At 44.4% G+C, this 26,543-nt stretch overlaps 1 protein-coding gene across 1 annotated transcript in view; it reads left to right on the forward strand.

Moving 5' to 3' along the window:
• Positions 1-26,543, forward strand: part of ABCC4 (ATP binding cassette subfamily C member 4 (PEL blood group)) — a 247,657-nt gene that overhangs the window by 15,887 nt on the left and 205,227 nt on the right. The window contains exons 2-3 of the mRNA XM_072782615.1: positions 25,608-25,718; positions 26,280-26,403. Of these exons, the coding sequence (XP_072638716.1) occupies positions 25,608-25,718; positions 26,280-26,403 (235 nt within the window). The remainder of the gene's footprint in view (positions 1-25,607; positions 25,719-26,279; positions 26,404-26,543) is intronic.

The raw sequence follows: 26,543 nt of genomic DNA on the forward strand, positions 1-26,543 counted from the left end.
CAGTATTAATAGCTGAACAAAAGAGTTGCCTCTGTTCTCAGGCATATTCAGAATCCTCTGTGCTTTGCCCCTTTTGGATATAATGTAGTCCTGTTGTTTCCTTGAAACAGATTTTAAATACAGAATCAGTCCCTCTGAGTAAGCCAAATTAGATCCCCCCCCCCCCCCCCCCCAGTGGGTGAGTTTTAATCCCCTCTGCTAGGAGCTGCTCAGAAAGTAAATTGAAGTCTTGAAGGGAAATTCCTAAGGCTGCTTCAGGGACCCAGTTCCTCAGGAGGGAGGGATTCCTTTCCTGTAAGGGGGAGGCCCAGCTTCTAAGAACTGCTTCCAGGAAGGATGAGGTGTAGCAGGAAAGAATCCCACAGAGCAGCAGACTCCGACACACTTTTGAGAAGGGAATTCATTGCCTTTGATTTCTGGGAATTGGTGTTTTTTCTTTTTTTTATTCAGGGCAGACCGAAAGTGAGTAAATGCTCCCTAAGGCATGAGGCTGTGGGGAAGGTGGTTTGTGAGGGGGTGAGGGCTGTGGCAGTTGGGTTGAACCCCGGCTGGCAGACTGGGGATGAACCAGGGGCAGGCCGCCCCCCTCGACAGAAGGTCACGTTCAAAGCCATTAGGCGGTTTCCTCCCCGTCAGGAATTTCAAGGAAGGGGTGACCGGTGAACAGTGATGCGGCGCCCTGTGCACCCGGGCAGACCAGGCCGTGCGTGTGGGGAAGGTAAACACGAGGGAGGCTGGCGTGTCCTTCCACGGCCGGCCGTGGCCTCCCGGAGGAAGGCAGGAAGCCAGGCAGCCGCGGCTCCTCCCTGTGGCTCCTGCGGAGCTGCCGGCGGCTGGAGGTCCCCCTGCACACTTCCTGCCAGTTCTGTGCTGGCTTCCTCCTGCTCCCACCTGCTCTGTTCTCTTCAGCCTTCTCTGCTGTGGCCCCCCACCCCGCCGCCCCCAAATGCCAGCCCTGTTTCCTGGCTTCCACAAAAACCCATCTGCCGTGGGGGTTGGGGAGTTTGGAAGATAGGGGTGGAGTGTTGGGTGGGCTTTGTGCCCCCCACCTCTCTCTCAGCTCCCTTTCCTTCTCTGAAGTAAGAGGCAGTGTCTGTTCCCCACCATCCCTCCCTCACATCTTGGGCACAGCCATTCTGGTCACTCCAGAACATTCCTGAACCATGTTCTGCCTTATTGTGTAAATACCTCTAGCATGAGGTGCAGCGCAGCTGCCATGACGGTGATCATGTCTAACGTTCACACGTTGCCAAGCGGGCCGCTTTCTTCGCCTCCGGCTAAGGAGACTGAGGGACAGAGGTTACGTCTTGTGCCCCAAGCAGCACAACGTAGGAAATGGAGGAGATGGGGCTGTTGGAATGTGGGCCTCGGGTGTCAGAAGCACGAACACGGGCCGCAGAGGTCCCGCGAGGCAGAGCAGGTGCGTGTGAGCCTGAGGAGCTGGTGTGGTCTCGGAGACGCTGCTTGGTTTCCCCCTCCCTAAATCCTTAAAAGAGGCACACCTCCAGAAGCCTCCTGCCTTACAGACGACTTCTTTCCTCAGGCGTAGCCATCTGGCCATCTGGTGTCCGCGTTTCAGGCCCAATCTTAGCTTCCGAAGTGGCCCCTGACTCCTGGTGGATTTTAGCCTTAGGTTAGATTGTAGAGAAAAGAAGTGTTTGTGTTCTTTTATAATCTAGGTCTCCCATTTTTTTTTTTTTTTTAAGATTTATTTATTTGAGAGAGAGAGTAATGGGGCAGGTGGGGGCAGAGGGACAGAAAGAGAATCCCAGACAGACTCCCCGCTGAGCCTGACTTGGGGATCGATCCCACAGCCTTGAGAGCAGGACCTGAACTGAAATTAAGAGTCTGACACCCGACTGAGCCACCCAGGTGCCCCTATATCTATCTGGGTCTCCGAATATGCCACCATCCTGTGTTGTTCTGGCATCTTTTTATTCCGGAAGGAAGTGGTTTGGTGTAGTAGTCTTCCTCCTACCCTTTCCTCCACAAAAGGAAAAGATATCATTCCTTGATTTGATAGGAAATCAGGTCAAGAACATTTTTGAGGGGTACCTGTGTGGTGCAATGGGTCAAACATCCAATTCTTGGTTTTTGGCCCAGGTGGTGACATGGAGCCTCTATACTCAGCAGGGAGTCTACTGGAGAGTCTCTCCCTTTGCCCCTCCTGCTTTTCTCTCTCTCTCTCAAATAAATAAATCTTTTTTTTTTCAAAGATTTTATTTATTTATTTATTCATAAGAGACATAGACAGAGACAGAGACACAGATACAGGCAGAGGTAGAAGCAGGCTCCATGCAAGGAGCCTGATGCAGGACTCGATCCTGGGACTCCAGGATCATGCCCTGAGCTGAAGGCAGGCACTAAACCTCTGAGCCACCCAGGGATCCCCTCAAATAAATAAATCTTAAAACAATTTTTTTTGATTCCCTGAGGTCCTAGGGCTGCTGCCAGCCTCACTGTTTTTAATTTTTCTTTTCATCGGTACCATGTAGTTCTAACTCTTGGTTTGCCCAGGACAAACCTGGTTTATACCCCTTATTACATTGTAATTATTAACAGCACCTCCTTTTATTCCTAGGAGTGTCTTAGGTTGAATGATAAATAATATTGCTCTAAGTGAGCTGAAGTTCATATTCCATAAACTGTACCCCTCACCCCACCATGGCACTTGGGCAGGAAATGTGGTCAGGGTGATTCCAGTATCTACTATACTTGTACTAGGAGTAATCGCTTGTGAAAACCTATGATCGTCCCCACCTGGGAGAACAACTTGTGGCCTGTGCTTTGTTAGAATGCTGGCTATGAAAGCTATAGGGAGAGTGTGGAGCCCTGGAGGTGACCCCTTGAAGACCAGGAGGGTCCTAGCAGGCTGTGGGAGCATTGATGGGAACGTCTCACTAGTGGTCCAGTTTGTGGAGCTGGAGGGGTCTCCTGGGATGGGTGTGAGTCCAGCCAGTGAAGACCACTGTACTCAAGCACTTAGCTTCTTAGTGTGAGGCAGAGAGAGCAACCTGGACAGGAGATCATGACCAGGGGGCTCTGGTGAGCAGTTTGGGAATCTGGGAAGTCCTGGGTAAGGGGGGAGAGGCTGCAAGTCCCCCGAGATGATGTGGACCTTCATCTTGGCGGGGGGGGGGGGGGGGGGGGGGGAAGAGGCTGGCTTAGCTGATAACTGATCCTAGAGCTTTTGGATGGGCTGAGGCCTCTGAGGGGCCCTTGATGCAACCCAGCCCTTGGAGTCTGTTGAGCCTGGAGGAGGCTAAGACGCGGTGCGTTGGCATGTTGACATATTGGCACTCGGCGGTGACTGTCTTGGCTGATTAACTGTGTGCCTTTGGGCCACGTGCAGTCTGAGCCAGTTTCTGTATTTGTCAGTTGAACATGCTAGTAGTAACTCTGGGTAGATGGGAAAAGTCCTAAAGCCCAGCTTGATTCTTTAATTCAAGAATTCCTCTCCCAGATTCCTTGATTCATTCCCTAGATGACGTTTTTTCATGATCTTGGCTCAATTAGAGGCAGATGCTTAGAGTTTCAGGGTTTTTCTGTAAGTGCCTTAGACCTTAGGGCTTCTCACTTGCTGACTTCTTGCTTAGGAACATGCGCAATCCGGCTTCCATCCAGGCGGTCCATGCCTGGCCGCCTCTGAGAGCCCTGCCTTATCACTCCAGCTAGAGGAGCCACCCCCATGCTCGCCACATCTGTTTTCATTTTCTTTCTTTTCTTTTCTTTTTTTTCTTTCAAGATTTATTGGTTCATGAGAGATGCAGGGATACAGGCAGAGGGAGAAGCAGGCTCCTTGCAAGGAGCCCAATGCGGGACTCGATCTAGGATCATGCCCTGAGCCAAAGGCAGATGCTCAACCACTGTTGAGGCCTCCCTGTTTTCATTTTCTATCTGATAGTTATCATTGTTAACCTGTCTTAGTGTGTTGTCCTCTGCTTCCCTTCCTGAATGTGAGCTCCATAGAAGATGCTCCCTCTGGGCTATAATCTAGAAAAGTGCTTGTCACATGGTGGGCTAGCACTAAAGACTTCATTTCAACTAGTGAATGTTAACACTCCTATTTCCCACAGTCTTGTTGTTGAGAATCCTGGTTAAAAAAAAAAAAAAAAAAAAAAAAAAAGGTGAGTTGCCTCTTTTTTTTTTTAAAGTTTTAATTAATAAAGGCATTGTACACATGGTGTACTTGGAGAGAATATGAGGGTTGCTTCCATGGGGATGAGGAAGGAAGATGCCGTATGGCTCTGGCCTCTTTGGAGGGAGGAGGAGAAGGAGCGGCATCTCCTTCTCTTGGGTTACACAGTTGGGTACTCACTGTTCTTGACAGCTGCAGGATGTGTGTGAGGGGGAGTGGTCTGTCTGCCACCTTTCCTTCCTTATGATGAAGTGCAGGTGACCTTCATGGAGGGATGAGGAGCTTGCTAGAGGGGTTGGTATAAGACTGGAGAGACAGGACAGATAGGAGCCAGGGGTGACAGCCCATCTGCAAAGCATGTCTACAAGGTATTCCCTGCAGTCTCTTTGTGCTGTTTTCAGTTGCTTTTTGCCCCCCACCACTGACTTTTTGTGTTTATAGGAAACATTTTTCAAAGTGAATGGGAGAAGATCCTAAGATGATGAAGAAAGCTATTTTAGTGTGTCCTGAGATTCTCGATGGAGCTTTCTCTCTTCCACGTCCTACTGAATGAGCCCTTTAATAGACCATGTACAGAGGCTTTTCAAAGGATGTTTTTGTTCTTTCTGAATACGCAGCTAGGGATGGTGTGTTTGTAATTGACCTAATGCTTCAAAGAATGAACTGGTTTAGCTGGAATACCATGGACATAGTATTGCCAAGTAGAAAAGCATAGGATTTATAATTAACTTTCCCCCTCTTAACTCTGAATAATAGGCAGAGGGGTTCTTACATTTTAAATTGGTGTTATCGGGCAGCCCGGGTGGCTCAGCAGTTTAGTGCCGCCTTCCGCCCCGGGCCTGATCCTGGAGACCCGGGGTGGAGTCCCACGTCATGGAGCCTACTTCTCCCTATGCCTGTGTCTCTGCCTCTCTCTCTTTCTGTGTCTCTCATGAATAAATAAATAAAACCTTAAAAAAATATAATTTGGTGTTATCGTTTTGGACCACGGTTCTCTGTATTGTGTGTAAAATATGGTGTGCTGGTCTCCTATTTTTTTGGTACTATTCTTTTTGCTTGTCAGGATGTGGCCAAAAATGGCATATTGGAGGTCTGGAATCAGAGCTTTGCAAAGGTGCCTAGAAAAGAGTGGAAGGCATGGCCCAAAGAAGGATTGGTTTGTTGTGGAAGAGCGGCTTCAAGTTCAGAGCCAGCCAGAGCATGGAGGATATTTTTGGTCACACCTTCACTTCTGCCTCTGGGCTGTGAAGACCTTGTATGTTTTATTTGTGGACTTTAAGCAGCTGTTATTAACTCGTGGATAATTACCAGAAATATGAAGTCAAATCAGTGCTTATTATTAACCCTTTGCCTTTTCACCTAAGAACTTAGGGTGGCGGTGTTATAAAAATTAAAAAGGAGGCTCGACTACTTTGTTATTGAATCTACTTGAAGTAAAATCATAGCTGTGCAACCACCTGCCCTTGTCCCGCACTCCTCATACCGTTTCCCAAAAAATAATTTTGGATTTTATGGCAACCATACAAGGGGCTGAAAATTCCATCAGAATGTTCGAGTAGGGACTTAGATATTAATTCATTGCTTTGCTGGATGATGCTCTAGAGAGAAATCTGATGGCCAGGACAGAGAAGGGAATTTGGGCAGAAATAATAGCTGAAGCAGGTTTGTTAGGAAAACCCATGGGCATCTGGGTGGCTCAGTTCAGCATCTGACTCTTGTCTTGGCTCACGTCATGATCTCAGGGTCGTGAGATCGAGTCCCGGGATGGATTCATGCTCAGTGTGGAGTCTGAAATCCTTTCTTCTTCCCCCTCTGCCCCTCCTGCGCTGCACGTGCTCTCTCTCAAATCTTAGAAAAAAGAAAAAACCCTGGAGTCAGCCAGAGAGGAGGCAGTCTAGAGAGCAAGAGGGTTCATGGTGCTAAACCAAAGTCTCATTAGGTCCTTAGCTTACTCAGTGGAACAGAAGGACATGCACCAAATACTACCTCTGTGGATGTGTTATTTAGTTTTAATTTTTTATATTTTCAGTGATTATCTCTGGGGAATTGAAGGCATGCATGACTTTGTCCGATAGGAGACTCATGACCCCAAGAGAAGGGAGCAGACACCAAAGAAAGTGATAATGGGAGACATGATTCAGGATTTCACACCTGAGCCCAGCGGCCCTAGCCATGGTGCTGCTGGGCAGTGTGGTGCTGCCCCTGAAATTTGCTCTTACCTGGTGGGAGGCCAGAGATCATCAAAGCTGAAAGAATCACCAGGAAAAGAAAATGTCTAAAAACTATAACACCACATGCTATTTGGAGACTTTAGGGGAGGAAAAAGGTTTGGAAATTTTGGGGGGGAGATTCCAAATAAGGGAACTTGTTTCAAATAAATTGCTTTTGAGTTGGTTAGGATTAAAAAAAAAAAAAAAAACTGATTGAAGTAGATGCTTCTTCCTGAGTTTTTTTTCGGCTAAATATGTTTTCTTTCCTTGTCTTCCTTGAAGATGTAAAATAAATGAGGTCACACATTTGAGTTGTTTCTGTGTTAAGTAGAAGGTTTTTTTTTTTTTTTTTTTCCTAAGATTTTGAGAGAGAGCACAGTAGAGAGGAGGGGCACAGGGAGAAGCAGAGGGAGCCCCACTGGGGGCTCCATCTCAGGACCCTGAGATCATGACCTGAACCGAAGGCAGATGCTTAGCTGACTGAGACACCCAGGTGCCCCTAGAAGACAGTTAGGTTTGCCCAGGAGGAAACAGCAAAAGGTAGAAAAGCACTTATAACCCTGTGGGTCTTCTTGACGACTCAGAGTAGAGGGGATTGCTCTAGAGCTCGTGTTTGTTTATGAAATTTGTGGTAATTTCAAGAGAGGCTAGGCTGGGGAGGGCTGTTTTTGTTTTCCCCGTCTGTGAAAGTTTTGTCTTGGGTGCATAGAGTGATAGCTTCCTAAGTGCTGTACTTGACTGCCAGTACCCGGTGTGCCCTGCTATCGACATTCTCCGCTGGGGTCTAGGAGCACTTCCCCAAGGAAGTTGCCTCAGCTGTGTACTTGAGGTAGACCAACCTGTGCTCTTGGAGTACAGTCAGTAATCTAGATTTCTCAGGAATTCAGATTCAAATGGGTTTTTCTTATTGGGCAGAGTTTACTTAGAGTTCTTGGGTGGGTGGGAGCTTCTTGGCTGTGCAGCATGTTTTCCAGGCTTTTACTGACTACAGATCTAGGGCAGAGGGTGTCCTGTTCCTGTCCTACAGGTTGATGTGAAGCTGAGCGAGCCAGCCAGCTGAGCCAGGGGACTGCTCTGCTTCTCTTAGGCCCCTGTCTGCTATATAAATAGAGAAGGAAGCTAAAGTTAACTATGCTTGAACTTAAACCGGAGAAAGTCCCACTGGAAACCAGAGTGTCTCAGAGTATCTTGGGAATTACTGCCAAGTTTTTTTCTGCTTCCTGCAAACTTTGGACAAGCATAGTAATGTTTGCGTGCAGGTTTTATAAACACTCGACTGCTAGGATGCTGAGGGCTAAGGTGATACAAATATTTGCCGAGGTTTTATGGACAAACCTTCTGTTGATCATCTCTGGGGCCTCCAGCAGTAAACAGCCTCCTGCATGGCTCCTGTCTGCGCAAGAGCTGCGTGGCTGGTGGAGGCCGTGTGACCTTCTTGTCCTCTCCCACCTCATGCCAGCAGCTGCAGTTTCCGTGCAGTCGCAGTGACCGCCTTCACAGATCCCACTGTTGACAGCCCTGTCCTCTGACTCAGGGTGGCAGATATTGTTGTTGATAGGAGCCAGCCAGCCCGTATCACATTGCCCACACTAATGTCATCTGTCTGCAGCTGTCTCGGCATACATTACTAGCTGGACTGGAGTTAATCATAGATCTGGGTTGACCTGTGTTACAGGTCAAGAGCAGTAGGCCAGCTGGCTATTTCTGGTTGGGTCTTTTCTGCTGTGCCTTCTGCTATGCATCCTGTGATCACTACTACTGAGGCAGCTGAAAGGAGAACCTCTGGTGGAAGGCTCAGCCTCAAGCCTTGCTACTGGAAGTGTGATCTGCAGACTAGTGGCCTGGCCATCACCTGGTGCTTGGGAGAAATTCAGGGTCCTAGGCCCCACCCCAGACTTGGTGAATCTGAACTTGCATTTTAACAGATCCCAGGTGATGTGTATGCATGGACCTAGGCCAGACTCCTGTTGGTTAAAGTTGGGTTGCTACCTCATCCAGGTTTGGAGGATGGGAAGAGGGAGAGTGTGAAGAGGTGTGCACATAGTTCAAAGGCCTGAGCCCTGTGACTTGCATCTCTTCCTCTTGTGTGCCACATGGTCTCACCTAGCTGTAAAGGGGGTCTAGGAAATAGAGTTTGGATAAGGGGAGGAGGGGGGAGGGTCAGACTCACAAATGGGCCAAGGAGTGGACTAGGTGAGCTAAGCTGTGGGTTTGGTTCAGTGATCAATTGATGCCCATCTTTCCTTCCACTGTTCCTTTTCCAGTACTTAAATCACTATCAATTAAAATTTTTTTTAGAAGAAGTGCATGCACATGAGGGTGGGGAGGGGCAGAGGGAGAGAGAATCTCCACTTCATGACCTTAGCTGAGATCATGACCTGAGCCGAAATCAAGATGCAGATGCTTAACCGACTCAGCCACCAGGTGCCCCTAATTTAATTATTTAAAAAGTCTGCTTGGAACAAAACTTTGTTCTTAACCATGAATGACACCTATTTAATTGTTGGATAGCTCACTTTCATGGAGAAAATAACCAACCTCTAAGACCTACATAAATGTGGATTTTCCTCTTGTCTCTCTGCCTCCCTTCTTTCCTGTCTCCTTATCTTTTACGATGGAGAGTGACCAGCATATACGACAGTAGAGGGAACAGTATCATGAACCCTTGAGTACCTGTTTTTAGCTCATGGCCAGTCTTACCCCAACTCTGTTACTCCTGTCCTGGATGTTTGTGCCTTTTTTTTTTTTTTTTTTTGGAAAAAAGTGTAAGTGTGATGGGTGACCAATAGTGTTAGGGCTGATTGTGTGTCTCCAAAACTCATGTAGGAACCCCAGTGCCTAATACCCACTGTATTTAGAGATACAGCCTTTAAAGGAGTGATTAAAATGAAGACCTCAGGATGGGCCCTAATCTCGTCTGATAGGCCAGAAGAAGAGAAAATTTGGACTCCCATAGACCAGGGGGCACGCACACAGAGGAAAGGCCATGTGAGGACACAGGAAGTGCCATCTGCAAGCCAGGGATAAAGGCCTTAGGAAACCAATGCTGCCAACACCTTGATCTTGGACTTCTAGCCTCCAGAACTGTGAAAGTAAATTTTTGTTGTTTAAGTCCTCTTGTCTTTGGTATTTGGTTTTGGCAGTCCTACCAATTGAATCTATATATATATTTTTTCCTCTTAAGAGAGGGTAGCAAAACCTACTTTTGTTACTGGGTCACTGGATACATTTGTTATGTGATTTTTCACAAAAATTTCTAGGAAATGGTCAATATGATTTTTTTTTAAAGATTTTATTTATTCACGAGAGATAGGTACAGATATAGGCAGAAGGAGAAGCAGGCTCCTTATGGGGAGCCTGATGTGGGACTCAATCCCAGGACCCCAGAATCACAACCTGAGGCAAAGGCAGACTCAACCACTGAGCCACCCGGGTGCCCCAACGCCACAGTTTTTAATCTTTATTTTATAAAACAGGCACAGAATATTATACAAGATAAAGACAAACATTAGGGAATTGTTATAAAGCCCCTTGTAACCACCACCCAAGTTCTAGAATGAGATTTTGCCAACTTTCCTTTCTCACTCTCCCCCATATCCTGTCCTAATCACAAGCTCTTCCCTTTCCTCAAAAAGAACTAAAAGTTGCTTTCAAACTCCCTAGGCTATATCTTTTAAATCTTAACAGGTATATGTTTCTTTTACTTTTTATTTTATTTGTAAGTAATCTCTACAACCAATGTGGGGCTCGAACTCACAATCTCATGATCAGAGTTGCATGCTCTACTGGTTGAGCCAACCAGGTGCCCCTGCTTTGTCCTATATTTTATGAGTGTGCATACTTTAACAGTTTCACAGTCTGTTTTTAGAATGCAGTATTTAAGATAAATACACCTTTAAGTAACACCAGTCCTATTTCTTAAAACATCTCTAAAATGTTCCATCATGTTAATGTGTTTTAGTAATTTATCTGTTTTTGAGCATTTACAATTTGGCTACATTTTAAAGTAGGATTTTAATTATCGAATTTTTTGGATTCTTCTGAACCATATAATCATTCTTCTCAAAAAGACATGTCCAGTACCTTCTCTGCCTTGGCACTGGGGAGAGAAAGTGCTGGCCTTCTTTTATAAGCTTTAAAGCTTGATTCTATGGAGTAAATTGTCAAAAATTAAATTTTGTGGCAAAGGATACTCTGGCTTTCTAGGTTTAAGAATGTATTCCTCAGTTGGTTTTTCTTTTTTTATTTTAAGATTTTATTTATTTGAGAGAGACAGTGTTTGCAGTACATGAGTAGGGGGAAGAAGGGATATTTGATCTATCCTTTCCAGGTTTCCTCAGGTCAGGTACCTAGAAACCTGGGATTTGGGTCCTAGTTCAATTATTTAACTGACTTGACATCTTAGGCCAGGTTTTCTCTCTGGGATTCATAGGCTTTATTTAGCACCAGATTTTCCAGGATGTGTTCTGTAAGTCCCTATGATCAAGGAATCATTTACCACCTACCTTTGTATGACTGTCTTGTGTGGAAGCATAATTAATTCTCCATGCCACTCTAGACCAAACCCATGAGGAGAGCTTATTTTAAACAGCTCAAATTCTCTCAGGGCAGATTCTCAGTCTTTAGAAACAGAACCCCAATGAGTGGGTCCTGGGTTTATTGTTGATGAGCTTCTCAGGTGGTTTCATTGCAGATTATTATTATTATTTTTAAAGATTTTATTTATTTATGCATGAGAGACACAGAGAGAGAGGCAGAGACACAGAGAAGCAGGCTCCACGCAGAGAGCCCCATGTGGGACTCGATCCGGGGACTCCAGGATCACACCCTGAGCTGAAGGCAGACAGACGCTCAATCGCTAAGCCACTCAGGCATCATTGCAGATTAAATGAGAATTCTGTCCTAGAGTTAGAGTATGTGGTCACAAGGGAAGGGAAGGGAACTTTTAAGACATTTCTGGTCTTTTGATTCAGTGCTGGCAGAAGTGTTCAAAATGACAGGCTGGTGGGTACCAGGTCTGGGACTAAGTTTTGTATTAGGTGAGGATGGGGTGGCCATAGGAGAAAAGGGGTGGTCAGAGCAGGGGAGCCTGTGGTGAGCTGACGCCCAGGCCAAGCAAAGGAGATGGTGTCTTGATAGGAGTGCCTGGTCTTGAGCACTGGGGCGAGCTCCCCCTTCACAGGGTTATGGCCCCAACTATCTGGAGTTCATCTAACCCTCACAGGTGAAGGATGCAGTCTTCACCCAAGAAATCTCCCCCAAACTTTGGTGTCCAGAGTTTCCATTGTGGTTTTATTATGTAGGCGTCATCAATAGAATCACTGAGGATGCAATTGATTTCAATCTCTAGCCTCCTCACACAGAGGTTGGGCTGGTGTCAGGTCATGTAAAGGCCCAACCCTCTGATCAGTCACATGGTTTGTCTTTGGAACCTCCATTCTGAGTCATCTGTTAGCATAGACTCTCTGGGGACCACGATGAATCACCCTTGTTAGCACAAACCATCAGAGTCCACACTCTTGTTACTTGTAAAATTCCAGGGATTTAGAGGAACCAGGACTTAGTCCAGCCAAAGTCTTTCTCTCTCTCTCTCTCTCTCTCTCTCTTTTTTTTTTTTTTGCTCAGTTTTGAGGCATGATTGACAAGATGGTAAGGTATTTACAGAGGACAGTGTGATGATTTGATATAGGTATATGTTGTAAGAAGATTCCCCCACCGTCTAGTTCATTAACACATCCATCATCATCTTCTGTTCCCTTTCCCCCTTTTTTGGTGGAAAACAATTGAGTTCTCTCCTAGCGAATTTGAATAATATGGAACAGTGTTAGCAACTATAGTCACCATATTACAAATTAGAGCCCAGTGTTTACTCATTTCATAGCTGAAAGTACGTACCATTTTATCGGTCTCTCCTTATTCCTCCTACTCCTGGCAACCACTCTTTGCTTTCATTTAGATGGCGTTGACTTTTTGTTTTAGATTCCACATACCAGTGATACCATGTGGTATTTGTCTGTCTCTCTCTGACTTACTTCTTGTAGCATAACGCCCTCCACATTCATCCATGTTGTCACAAATAATAGGATTTCCTTTCTTAAAGATCAAATAGTATTTCATACTGTGTGTGTATACAGAGCACACACATATATATACATATACGCCTTGTCTATTAATATTAATATTAATTTAATATTAATATGAAGTACAGATATTATTTTGAGATAATGATTCTATTTCCTTTGGATACATACCAGAAGTAGGATTGCAGGACTATATGGTAATTCTATTTTTAATTTCTTGACGATCCTCTTTTTCTATAGTGGCTGTACCAGTTTACCTCCCTAACGATTATGTATGAGGATTCCTCTTTTTTCCACATACTCTCTAATGCTTGTAATTTCTTGTCTTTTTGATAACAGCCATGTTAACAGTCGTGAGGTGATACCTCATTGTGGTTTTGATTTGCGTTTCCCTGATTAATGATGTTCAGAATATTTTCATGTACTTACTATCTGTATGTCTTTAGTAGAAAAATGTCTGTTCAGATCCACTGCTCATTCTTTTTTTTTTTTTTTTTCACTGCTCATTCTTGAATCAGATTTTTTTTTCCTGTTGAGTTGTAGGAGTTCTTAATATATTTTGGATGTTAATCCCTTATCAGATAGATGATTGGCAAACACTTTCTCTCATTCTGTAGGTTGCCTTTTCAATTCTTGACTTCCCTTGCTGTGCAGAAGTGTTTTCTTTATTGAAATGTAGTTGACATACAATAATACTAGTTTCAGGTGTACGGCATGGTGATTTAGTATTTATGCACATAAGAAGGTAATCCAAGTGACTAAGATTTATCCAAGTGACCAAGAGAAATCTAGTTACCATCTGTTACAGTTGTTATATATCTTTAACTATATCTCCTATGCTGTATATTCTATCCCTGCATCTTATTTTATAACTGGAAGTTTATACCTTTTTTATCCCCTTCCCCCATTTTGCCCATCCCCTCATCCCCGCCAGTCTGGCAGCAACTAGGTTGTTTTCTGTAGGTGTGAGTCTGTTTTGTGTTATCTGTTTGTGTTTTAGATTCCACATATAAGTGAAATCCTACGGTATTTATTTTTCTCTGTCTTATTTTAGCATAGTATCTTCTAGGTCTATCCATGCATGTTGTTGCAAAAGAAGCTAAACTAAAGGGAACAAGGAAGGGGTTTATATGGTTCCACTTGTTTATTTTTGCTTTTGTTGCCTTTGCTTTATGGTGTCAAGTCCAAAATATGGCCAAGACCAACATCAAGAATCTTACCACCTTTATTTTCTTCTAGTTTTACTTTTTTTTTTAAAGATTTTTATTTATTTATTCATGAGAGACACAGAGAGAGAGAGAGAGAGAGAGAGGCAGAGACACAGGCAGAGGAAGAAGCAGACTCCATGCAGGGAGGGAGCCTGACGTGGGACTCAATCCCGGGTCTCCAGGATCACACCTCGGGCTGCAGGCTGCACTAAACCACTGCGCCACCAGGGTTGCCCTAGTTTTACTTTTTATATATTTTAAAGATTTAATTTATTTATTTGAGACAGAGAACACACGATCATGATTCATGAGGAGGGTCAGAGGGAGAGGGAGAAGCAGACTCCCTGCCGAGCAGAGAACCCAACACAGGAGGTCGATCTCAGGACTCTGAGATCATTACCTGAGTCAAGGCAGGTGCCTAGCTGACTGAGCCACCTAGATCCCCCCCTTCTAGGAGTTTTATAGTTTCAGGTCTTATAGTCAAATCTTTAATCCATTTGAATTAATTTTTGTATATGGTATAAGGTGGTTCTTATACTTTGCTTCTTCCTGCGGCTGTCTAGTTTTCCTAATGCCATTTGTTGTAGAGATCATCTTCTCCCGATTGTCTGTTCTTGTCTCCTTTGTCATAAATTAATTGACTATATGTCTGTGGGTTTATTTCTGGGTTCTCTGTTCTCTTGATTTGATCTATGTGTCTGTTTTTATGCCAGTACCATACAATTTGAATTACTATAGCTTTGTAATACATTTTGAAATTTGAGAGTGATGCCACCACTTTTGTTCTTTCTTAAGATGGCTTTGGCTGTTAGGCTTCTGTGGTCTGTCCAGATTTTTTAGTTCTTTGTGGCATTTCTGTGAAAAACACCATTAGAATTTTGATAGGGATTGCATTAAATCTATAGATTGCTTTGGGTAGGATGACTATATTAACAGGATTCTTTAAATTCATGAATACGAAGCATTCTTCCATTTATTCATGTCTTCACTCATCAGTGTCTTACAGTTTTCAGAGTGCAGGTCTTTTCACCTTTTTAGTTAAGTTTATTCCTAGGTATTTTATTCTTCTTGATGCAATTGTAAATGGGATTGTTTTTTAAATTTCTTTCTGCTAGCTTGTTGTTCCTGTATAGAAACAGCAGGTTTGTGTATATTGATTTTTGTTTCCTGAAGCTTTTTTTTTTTTTTTAAAAGGTTTAAATTTTTTTTAAGGTATTTATTTATTTATTTGTGATAGTCACAGAGAGAGAGAGAGGCAGAGAACACAGGCAGAGGGAGAAGCAGGCTCCATACACCGGGAGCCCAACGTGGGATTCGATCCCGGGTCTCCAGGATCGCGCCCTGGGCCAAAGGCAGGCGCCAAACCGCTGCGCCATCCAGGGATCCCTGAAGCTTTACTGAATTCATTTATCCTAACAGGGTTTTGGTGGAGTCTTCAGGGTTTTCTACATACAGTGTTATGTCATCTGCAAATAGTGAAAGTTTTACTTCTTCCTTTCCAATTTGGATGCCTTTTCTTTTTTCTGGATTAATTGCTCTGGCTAGGACTTCCAATACTGTGAATATGAGTCATGAGAGTGGGCATCCTTGTCTTGTTCCTGATCTTAGAGTTAAAGCTTTCATCTTTTCACTGATGAGTATGAAGTTAGCTGTGGGCATAGAGCTTTGATTGTCTTTGAAATGTTTTTAAAATCTGGTACTCTTTTTTTTTTTCTTTTTTTAAAAGAAGATTTTATTTATTAGAAAGAGAGAGTGTGTGTGTGTGTGTGTGTGCGCGCGCGCGCATGTGTGTTTGTGTGTGTGCGCGCATGTAGGAGCAGAGGGAGAAGGACAAGCAGACTCTGGGCTGGTCTCTGGAGCCTGATGTGGGGCTAGATCCCAGGACCCTGAGATCATGACCTGAGCCAAAATCAGGAGTGTTGCTTAACTGACTCAGCCACTCAGGCGCCCCCTGGTACTTTCTTTTAACTTTTAACTTTGAAATTATTTTTTGACAGAAAACTCTCAAGAATGGTACACAGAACTCCCATACTCTTCATCCATATTCCCTAACATGAGATTTTAACCATATTTGTCATTCTGTCCTATTATTATCCTATTATCCTTTTTATCTGAAGTGTTTGAAAGCATATGGAAGACATGATGCTCCATTACCCTCTGTATTTCCTAAAAATAACATTTTCTTGCATTACTGGGGTATTGAATCAAAATTCAGAAATTAATGTTGATACATTATTACCATCTAATTCTCAGCATAACCAGTTTGCTTATATTACCCATTTTAGGCTCAGGATAATGCATTGTATTTAGTTTTCATATCTCCTCAGCATCTTTTTATATAGAACAGCTCTGTAATGTCTCCTGTCTTGATATATATTTTTAAAGATTTTATTATTTATTTGACACAGAGAACACAGGCAGAGAGAGAACCAGGTTCCCTTGCTGAGCAGGGAGCAGACATGAGGCTGGATCCCAGGACCCCAGGATCATGACCTGAGCTGAAGGCAGTCACTTAACCAGCTGAGCCACCCAGGCATCCCTATCATTGACATTTTTAAAGAATATGTAGATGATTACTGTATAGAATGTTTGAGTTTGCCTGATGTTTCTTCATGGTAGGAATATCAAGACGTGAATGCTTGCTTAGTGCAATCCTTTGCACACGATGCCCACTTGTCTCATTACTGGTGCTGCTAACTTTCATCACTTGGCTAAGATGGTGTCTACCAGATTAAAATTAATTACTAATTTCTAAAAACCTTTTGAACACTTACTGTTTGAAGTTAGTATATTAAGTAATGTATCATCAGAAGCCACCCCTCCTCCACAGGATCATTAGAATATAGTAATGCAGTTGATTTTGGTCTATTACACATCTTCTCACTTGCCATTAGTACCTTTGAGTTGGACTTTCTGGCTTTGTAAAACTATCTGTATAGAAATTTTAGAACTTTTCTCTACCTATGTTCCCCGCCCCCCACTTTTCATAGCTGTTACTAGTATGTGACGATGATAAAATAAGATACCCTTTTAGTATCTTGAATTCAGTGTGTTTTGGTGGTAAGCAAAGTTGCTCATGGATGTAGTTTTTTTAGATATTTAGTAAATTATAGACTTTAAAAGTATATATTAATTTAAATATAATTTAAATTTTAATTTTAAAGAATTTTAAAGAATTTAAGAATAAATCTGATAGATGCTTCAGTTTATATTAAATATGGATATTTAAGTTTTTTTAAAGGATAGTTTGAATTGCAGTGCTTTTTTTGTGTGTTTTGATAGAGTAAATTAGTAATAGGATGCTGAATTATTAATTAATTAATTAAGATTTTATTTACCCATCCATGAGAGAGAGAGAAAGAATGAGAAAGGCAGAGAATACAGGTAGAGGGAGAAGCAGGCTCCACGCAGGGAGCCATATGTGGGACTCAGTCCCGGGTCTCTAGGATCACGCCCTGAGCCGAAGGCAGACACTCAACCGCTGAGCCACCCAGGCGTCCCAGGATGTTGAATTTTAAACTGATTTCTGGGGCATTTGGGTAGCTCAGTCAGTTGAGTGTCTGCCCTCAGCTCAGGTCATGATCTCAGGGTCCTGGAATTGAGCCTGCTTCTCCCTCCGCCTCAGCTACTTCCTCACCCTACATGTGCTTGCTTGCTGTTGCTCGAATAAATAAGTAAAATCTTAGAAAAACCGAAAATACAAAAAAACTATGATTTCTGATCATGTAGCTTATCTTTATGCTGGAGTGGCAGTCCCAGAGTGAGGACCAAGCAAAGGGAGGTGAGATTTGTTTTAACTAGAGGAGAAGAAGGCTCAGAGAGCAAATCGGATTAAGTTTACTTGCATGAAGGAATGTGGCTTATTGTACTTTTTAAAAAAATATTTTGTTTATTTATTCATAAGAGACACAGCAAGAGAGAGGCAGAGATATGGGCAGAGGGAGAAGCACGCTCCATGCTGGAAGCCTGACGTGGGACTCGATGTGGGACTCGATGTGGGACTCGATGTGGGACTCGATGTGGGACTCGATGTGGGACTCGATCCGGGGCTCCAGCATCACTCCCTGTGCCGAAGGCAGGTGCTCAACCGCTGAGCCACCCAGGTTTCCCCTTATTGTACTTTCTAATTGTTTCTTTCAAATTCAATTCTTGACTGGTTTCCTTACCAGTCAGGAAGCTAAGTCCATCATCTACAAAGTGGCATGAAAATTTAACTATTTGCCTCTTAGGGGATAATGGATAAGGTTCATTTGAAATGCAGCTCTGGTGGCTCAGCGGTTTAGCACCTCCTTCAGCCCAGGGCATGATCCTGGAGACCCGGGATCGAGTCCCACGTCAGGCTCCCTGCATGGAGCCTGCTTCTTCCTCTGCCTTGTCTCTGCCTCTCTCTCTGTGTCTCTCATGAATAAATAAATAAAATCTTAAAACAAAAAAAAAGGAATGTAAGAAAGACCTTTGGTTACCCTGTTACAATACCAAACTCCCTGCAGTTTATAACCTGCTGTTCTAAGTAGCATGTCTTTACGTGTCTGGATTTGTTTTTCTGAAAAATTCCTCTTTCTCACCTTGTCTCCTGGACTCTAAATGATTCTTATGAATTTTATTCAAAAGGTTGTTTCCTGGTAGCTCTCCCTAACCTCCTTTGAGATCCCCCCCACGTGCACAAGCTTTCCACTCTTCATTATACAAATGGTTGCTAGACCTGGTCAGTGACCAAAATGGGCAGGGCTTGGGGGGCCTTTTGAAAAGGCCAACCAATTGGGTTCTATCTTGGCTTACTCTGATTCAGTCATTGGATGGGGTTTTGATATCTGTTGGTCTTGGTTTTAAAACTCTCAAGGCCGAGATTGGGATTTTGGTATTTAGCCAGGATTGGGACTATTGGTATAAGTACCAGAGGAGAGCCTCTTGATTGTCATAGTGGGAGCACACTGCGCACGGCACATTCTCAAACTTGAGCCTGCAACTGCATCACCTGGAAGATCTGGTAAGGTACAGAATGCTGGGCCCAGCTCTATAGAGTTTCTGACTCCTGGGTCCTGGATGAGGCCTGAAGGTCTGCATTTCTAACAAGGATGCTAATGCTGCTGGTCTGGGGATCCCATTCAGAGAATCTCTGCTGTACTGGAGATTGGTTATGGGTGAATGGGGATATTGATCTCTAATCTCTATGGAGACCTGAAAAAAGCCAAGAAGTTCATCCTCTACATAGCTCATGATCACACTTGTCATGTCATACTGTAATTCTTCAACATAAATCCCTCACTCACTGGACCTGGACGGTGTGCTTCTGGAGGGCAATCGGAGCAATGAAATAATAGAAATAGATTTATATTAAAAAAAAATAAGAATGGGTTTATACCAATATCCTTGATTCTGTGGCTAAGGGACTGCTGCCAATGCCCTGTGGCTACTCTCTGGGGCCAGCACCAACATTTGAAGTCAAATTTTATGGTTCCTGCAAAGACAAAAAGCTCAGGACAGTGGCTCTCACTCGGGATTTTGCCAGCCAGGCAGTGTCTGGTAACATTTTTGGTTGTCACAATGTGGGGTGAGGAGATGTTACTGGCATCTTGAGGATAGAGTCCAGGGATGCTACTAGCCATTCTAGAACACATAGGACAGCTCGTATGACTAGGAAGCATCCAGCCCAAAGTGTCAGTTGTGCTGAGCTTAAGAACTCCTACTTTGGGATGCCTGGGTGGCTCAGCGGTTGAATGTCCGCCTTCGGCTCTGGGCATGATCCCAGGGTCTGGGGTTCCAGCACTGCATCGGGCTCCCTATGAGGAACCTGCTTCTTCCTCTGACTATGTCTCTGCCTCTGCTCTGTGTCTCTCATGAACAAATACAATCTTAAAAAAAAAAAAAAGAACTCCTGGTTTTAGGGGAAGGGGCTTCAAAAACCGTAGTGTGGGTCTTACCATGAGATCTGTGTCTCTCTCATTTGTCCCTCACTCCAGGCCCTGCTCTTGGGGTCTCCTTGAACCTGAGCACCCTACCGCCCTCCACTCCTTGTTCCTCCCACCTTGGCCCTGATGGACTCCCCAGGCTGGGCTATAGGATCTTCCAGTGACAGGTTGGCTGAATCTCCAAGGAAAACTAACCAAATGACTAATAATTAGCCACAGCTAGAAGGTTTTAAAAATATATCTTTTCAACAATAAATGACTTATTTGATCTGGAGCCAGGGCATTTGTTGAATGATTTACTGACCTCAACTGACCTGCACATTCCCTTTCATACAAGAGCTCAGAGTTTTACGACTCTTCTCTGCCCCCCCTTTTCAACCAGGGGAGAGCCATTTATCCACTTATTCAGAGTTTTCAGTGACCCATCCTGTGCCATGCATGAGGAACACGAGAGAAAGACCTCATCTTGCCCTCATGGAGCTCTTGTTCTAGCAAAGGGAGACACAAAATAAATGGATTTTTTTTCTTGCAACAAATAGTTTGTAGCAAATGGGTCAAGACAGAAGAGGAAAATACATTAGAGAATCCATGTGTGTTTGGCCTCTTAAGGGCATATAGGATAGGCCTTGTTGTGGAGGTGACTGTTTGGGAACTGGCGGAGAGAGTGTAGTGTGGAGACAATGGGGAAGAACATTTGTTCCCACAAAGGGAACTTGAAATCACGGCAGGCCAGCATGGCTGAGATGCTGACTGAGGCGGACAGGGCTGGAGCTTGGGCTGGTGAGCTGGGAGAGACCCGGTCATGCCTGATAACCCATTAGGAGGTCAGGTGTAATTCTGCTGCAGGAGAACAACATGGTCTAGTGTTTTTCAGAAATCATTCTGGCTTTTTTTGGTAGGAAGACCAGGAAGCCCTGGGGCAAGCAGGCAGGTCAGTTAGCAGGCTGTTGTAGCTCTTAGATCTAATGGGGGGAAGTAGAGGTGCCAACAGGTAGATAGGATCATGAGGTAGCAGCAGTGGGACTAGTGGATGGGTTGGCTGAGGAGAAGGGGGAAGCATCGAGTGATTACTGGGTTTCTAGTTTGAGCTGTGGGCTCTTCGACCTTGACTTTTTTTAAAGTAAAATTAAGCAAAGTCTATTGAGCAATAGTACAAAGCTTTTGAAGGAGGGAGAGGGACCCCAGAGGGCTGCCCTGAGGTTGACATTTATAGAGATGGAGAAGATCAGTTTTAGCAGGGAAATCAGGAATTCCAATGTGGATCTTAAAAGGGAGCTGCCTCTTGGCATTTGAGAGGAGATGACAAGTAGTCACGTAACTTGTAGGAATCTGGAGTTTGGTGGGAAAGGCTTGGCTATCGGTATGGGCATGGTAATGGGAGGCAGGGGATGGACAGCTGTCCCCTAAGGAAAGTGCAGGGCTGCACTCCGGTCAGTGGCTTGCAGAGTAAGTAAGAGGAGGGCAGGTGGAAGATGACAGCCACCGGTGAGCATTGGGGAGCTCCCAAAATCTCTCCTTGATCAGAAGATTGAGAGACAGGTGCCAGAAGAGATGTGAAAAAGGGTGTGAGTGGCTGAGATTTGGGGTACCCTTTGCTTTGAGCGTAGAAGTCACAGTGATGCAGGGAGTTGGGGTGGGGGTGAGGAGCCTGATCCACTAAAGTTTGAAGAATGATAGGGACAGAGAATGTTCTAGATGCAGCAGTGGTAGCGGATGCTCTGGCTTTTGGAAGTGTCAGGTGTGTTCACAGCTAGGAGGCTAGAAAACAGAATTGGAAAACTGAAAGGCTGCCCAGAGACTGCAGGAAAGTTGTGTCCCCAGGGTCCAGCCTGACTCTGCTAAGAGCAAGGAGCCAAGGGTATTGGGGAGTTTACCAGTCATTGCAGGGAGTTTCAGGGAGTTTCATGGAGGGCTGGGGACAGGGGCCAGACTGTTGGTGGCAGCTTGGAAGGAAGATCTTTGTTTATGGGGTTAAAGTGTCCTCCTAATCCAAGCGTGAAGGATGTATGGTCTTCTTAGTGCTGGTGGTGTGGGAAGATGTGTGGGGATAAGGGCCATGATGATGAAGAGGTGTTAGAGTAGCCGGTAGAGAGGAGGAAGACAGGAAGGCCAGCCATGAGCTCTGAAAGCCCCAAAGTCAGGTCAGAAGGCTCTGCAGGTCCACAGTACGGAGAGAAGGTGGTGAAGAGAAGGTGGTGCGAGGAGTGAGGAGGCTGGTAGAGGGAACACAGGAAGCTGGGGCAGTGATCCATTTTGAGGATAGCTCGCCTGCAGGGTAGGTGTTCCAACCTTGCGCATGATAGATTCTTACATGTGACATCTGTACCCAGGAACCACAAGGTACTAGGCTCTGTGTTTGGTCATGGAGATCTCAAGTGTTTATGTGAGTCGTCGTTGCCCTGAAAACCTTTGGCCCTTGTTGGTGTCCATGGGGCTCAACCTGGCTTTTTGGGATTTGGGCCCTGAAGGGGATTGCAAATATCTTTAATAAATCAAGAACTGGGGGTGAAAGAAGTTTGCTTAATTGAGTAATTTCATCTAAGTTATTAGAGCTTTTTTTAAGGGGGCCCACATGTGATTAAGAGTTATGTCATCGTCAAGGCTGGTATTTGTCTGGTGGGTCTTTTGAAATGTTCAGAGCACCCTCAGCTGATGCCCTCAGCAGCCTTGGGAAGTGTTCTCCCCATTTGCCGGAGGTCAGTACAGAGAGTTCATAATATTTGTCCTTCATGACTACACTATTTTGCATCCCTACTGGCTGTGTGCAAAGGCTGCCAATTTCTCGCCACACTTGTTATTTATTTATTTTTGATTGTCACCATGCTAATACATGTGAGATTTTATCTCACTGTGGTTTTGATTTCCTTTTCTGTAAAGATGAGCATCTTTTCCTCTGCAAACAATTTTAAAGAGGGCCTTTCAGGGCAAGGTGTCATCATCTGGGTATGTTCCACTGCTAATTGCCTCAGAATTTTCTATGGGGAATAACCATGCATTAAGTGTCCTCATACATTATTACCAACCTGTTTGATGGTAAAGCTCACAGATTGGTACTTTTGTCTGGGAAGGAAATTGAGACAGAGTTACTGGGTGATCTGCAAGCAGTCCTGGGGATGCTGACCTGGAAAATGGAGTGAAGAGTGGTCCAGGACTCTGGGGTCCCCAGTACCTTTGTTGGGACTAGAATCCCAGTTTTCTAGCTCCTGGGTTGGGGTTTTTAGAGGCACTGAGCTACCAGTATGAGCAAAAAAATATTAAGCCCAGTTTCTTTTTTTGCTGCTGCTTTTTTTTTTTTTTTTTTTTAAAGATTTTATTTATTTATTCATGAGAGACGTAGAGGCAGAGACACAGGCAGAGGGAGAAGCAGGCTCCATGTAGGGAGCCCGATGCGGGCCTCGATCTCAGGTCTCTAGGATCACGCCCTGGGCTGAAGGCAGACACTTAACTGCTGAGCCACCCAGGCGTCCCTCTTTTTGCTTCCTTTATGATTCCCAGACATTTCATTTATTCAACAAAAACCTAGAGCCTCTTCAGTACCCGGTGTTAGTACTAGGGATAAAGTGTGAGTAAGAGAAATAGGATCTCTATTTTCACAGGTTATCCTCTGACATCAGAAATTTCCTCTGTGTGGGATGCCTGGGTGGCTCAGTGGTTGAGCGTCTGCCTTCAGCTCAGATCATGATCCCGGGCTCCTGGGATCTAGTCCTGCATTGGGCTCCCTGCACAGAGCCTGCTTCTCCCTCTGCCTGTGTCTCTGCCTCTCTGCCTGCCTGCCTGCCTGCCTCTGTCTCTCTGTGTCCCTCATGAATAAATAAAATCTTTAAAAAAAATTAAAAACTTAAAAGAGAATAACATCAGTTTAAAAAAAAATTTCCTCTCTGGCAAAATCAGTGAAATGGTGTTCAATGTTAGGCTGGCTCTGCATGTTAATTATTGTCATTTACATAGCATATAGTGGATTTGTATAGGGCTTTTTTGATACTCTGTCCAGTTTTTTTCATTATTAGTAATTTGTAGAGATCATTTGAAATTATATAAATACTCCATATCAAACTTGCACCCATGAGTTTTGACTTCATTGGTTAAGTGCATTATTTGTTTGCATTCTAGAGTTTTCCTTCTCTCTCATTTATGTGGCAGGATCGTTTAATGGACAGTGTGACTCATTGCCATTTATTTATTTGATGCTAGAAGTTTCCCAGAAACTTCTGAGATAGCCCATTGAGCTGTCTGCTCTATCCTTTGGGCACATGCTTGTGATTCCTTGAGCACTTCCTTATTTTATGGTGTGAGATGTTCCAGGCCCATCTTGTACTTTTCTCTGTCTCTTCTGTGTTTGTGTCAGCCTACGGAAGAGCTGCTGTTGCTAGGAATGCCTTGGGCACTGCTCGCCTGAGCCCATCTACTTGTGCAGCCCCATAGGCATTTCGCTTTTGCAGCCAGTGCCGTGGCCAGATCAGGCCTAGCGATTCATGTGGTTGCAGGACTTATCTCAGCAACAGCCTTTAGGGAACTTTAGAAAAGACAAGATTGATTACTCATCATGTGTTCTAGCTCGTGCCCGGCGTGCCTGGGGCCACATGGCCAGGTCAAAGCTGGGAGGAGTGGGGCTGGGAGCACACCTGTGCATGGACACACCTGGATCTGGGGTTCTGTCTTCATAGAGTCGAGGGTGGGGGTGCCTGGGGTTTCACAAGTTCTCCTTTTATTGGTGAATTTAAAACATAAGAAGGAACTAAAGCACAGAAATGAAAAAGCAAGTGGTCAAATGGCCAGTTATCTAGGTCAACTGGGTCTTAAAAGAAGGAGAGAAGAAGGACTGCTAACCATGGGTGGGTGGCCTGGCGCTTTGTCCAGTGGCTGGTGGTGTCTCTGTTTGAAATGGAGGTCTCTGAAGTGGATGAAAAGCATTATGTCAGGCATTTATTTTATTTTATTTTTTTATAAGGCAAATTCCTATTTATTTTTTTAAAAGATTATTTATTCATAGAGACAGAGAGAGAGAGAGAGAAAGAGAGAGAGAGAGGCAGAGACACAGGCAGAGGGAGAAGCAGGCTCCATGCAGGGAGCCTGATGTGGGACTCGATCCAGGGTCTTCAGGATCACACCCTGGGCTGCAGGCAGCGCTAAACTGCTGCGCCACTGGGGCTGCCCTATGTCAGGCATTTAAATTACAGTAAAGGTAATTGTCAGGTGCATCCTTAAACTGACCCAACCTCAAATCAGACATTTCTTCTAGGAGACCTGGTTCCTTTTAGGGAAGAAAGATATTGAAACTCCCAGATCTGGGTGAAGGGGACAGGAAGTCCCAGTGATGCCTTGGGCTACATGGCGACTATAGTCAGTAATGCTGTATTCCATAATTAAAAGTTGCTAAGAGGGTAGCTTTTAAAAGTTCTCGTCATAAGAAAAACAATTTTTGTAACTGTGTATTGTAAAAAAACAAAAGAAAACAAAACCTGAAAACCTCCCAAATCTGAGCACAGGGATGCTTTTTGCTGCTGTATGTCCCTGCTTCCTGGGGCATCTCAGTGGATAGAACTGTGTGTGTATGTCCTACCTATATATCTTTACATTTAAAATGGAGACTTCCAAAAAATTGAACTATAATTGTCATACGATGTCATGTTAGTTTCAGATATACAACATTGTATTTCAACAACTCTGTGGGTTTTGCTGTGGCATGTGGCTGCTTTCTGTGTCACCACACACCACTGTTATAAAACCACTGACTCTGTTCTGGATGCTGTGGCTTTCATCCCGTAACTGGAAGCCTGGACCGCCAACCCTTTTCATACATCCCCTGTCCCTTCCCTCTGGCAACATCAGTTCTTTGTATTTATGGGTCTGTTTCCGCTTTTTGTTTGTTCATTGTGTTTTTAGATTCCACATATAAGTGAAATCATATGGTATTTTGTCTTTTAGACTTTGGGTTTTTTTTTTCTTACACTTTGTTTTTTTTAAAAACAAACCCCCTACAAACCCCTGGAATGTAGGATTCTAATTAGACAGATGTATAATTTGGATATGTTACTTTTCGCTTTTCTCTTAATTTTTAACAGGTGGTTGAACCCCTTGTTTAAAATTGGTCACAAACGGAGATTAGAAGAAGATGATATGTATTCCGTGCTTCCAGAAGACCGCTCCAAGCACCTGGGAGAAGAGTTGCAAGGGTAAGCCACAGGCAGGAATGAAAAGGGTAAGGAGAAATGAGAATTTTGAAGTGTGTGTCTGATGGTTAGATGGGTTTTGCCTCCCCCGGCCCTCCTGGAACCTCCGTTTGTTACCCACCTACTCTCAGGCTGTCTCCGAACTTAGCCTACTTTTCTGACTGAGGAAAAAAACCCCGTGTTTCCTGTGCTTTTGTGGAGTGGAGGTTGCCAGTGGCAAAGGCCCTGGATGCCAAGATCCGTCCCCAGAGGTGGGATCCCTGGAGGAGGTTGTCTGTACTTGTGTCTGCCTTCCTGGCCTGCTCTTGGCACTAGTAAATCCACCAAAGCTTGGCAGCGACTGGTTTCCTGAGACTGGAACTTTTCCCCTCAAGACATGTTTTTCTGGTGCTTCAGATCCTGCATCACACATCTTTCAGGGGCCATTTAAACAATTAGCCTGAGCTGATGGAGCAGCCATGGAGTGCCCTGGAATCAACCCCGAGCTCTGGCTCTGCTGCCTACACTGTTTGGCCCTGTGGTCGGGTGTCTGTTTCTCACCATGCCTTGTTTTTCTCCTTGCAGGTACTGGGATAAAGAAATTCAGAAAGCCGAGAAGTCGGACGCACGGAAACCTTCTTTAACGAAAGCAATCATAAAGTGTTACTGGAAATCCTATTTAGTTTTGGGAATTTTTACGCTAATTGAGGTAACAGCTTTCTTATGTGGTGTGTTTTATTTCAGTGTGTGGGGATGGGTACTGAGGCAGGCAGCCCTTTTGGGGGAAAGAGGCATAGGATCTGAGGATAAAACATATGTAGGATACATGGTGTAGCTCAGTGGTTGTAT

This window comes from Canis lupus, chromosome 17, assembly GCF_048164855.1.
Source record: "Canis lupus baileyi chromosome 17, mCanLup2.hap1, whole genome shotgun sequence".
NCBI lineage: Eukaryota > Metazoa > Chordata > Mammalia > Carnivora > Canidae > Canis > Canis lupus.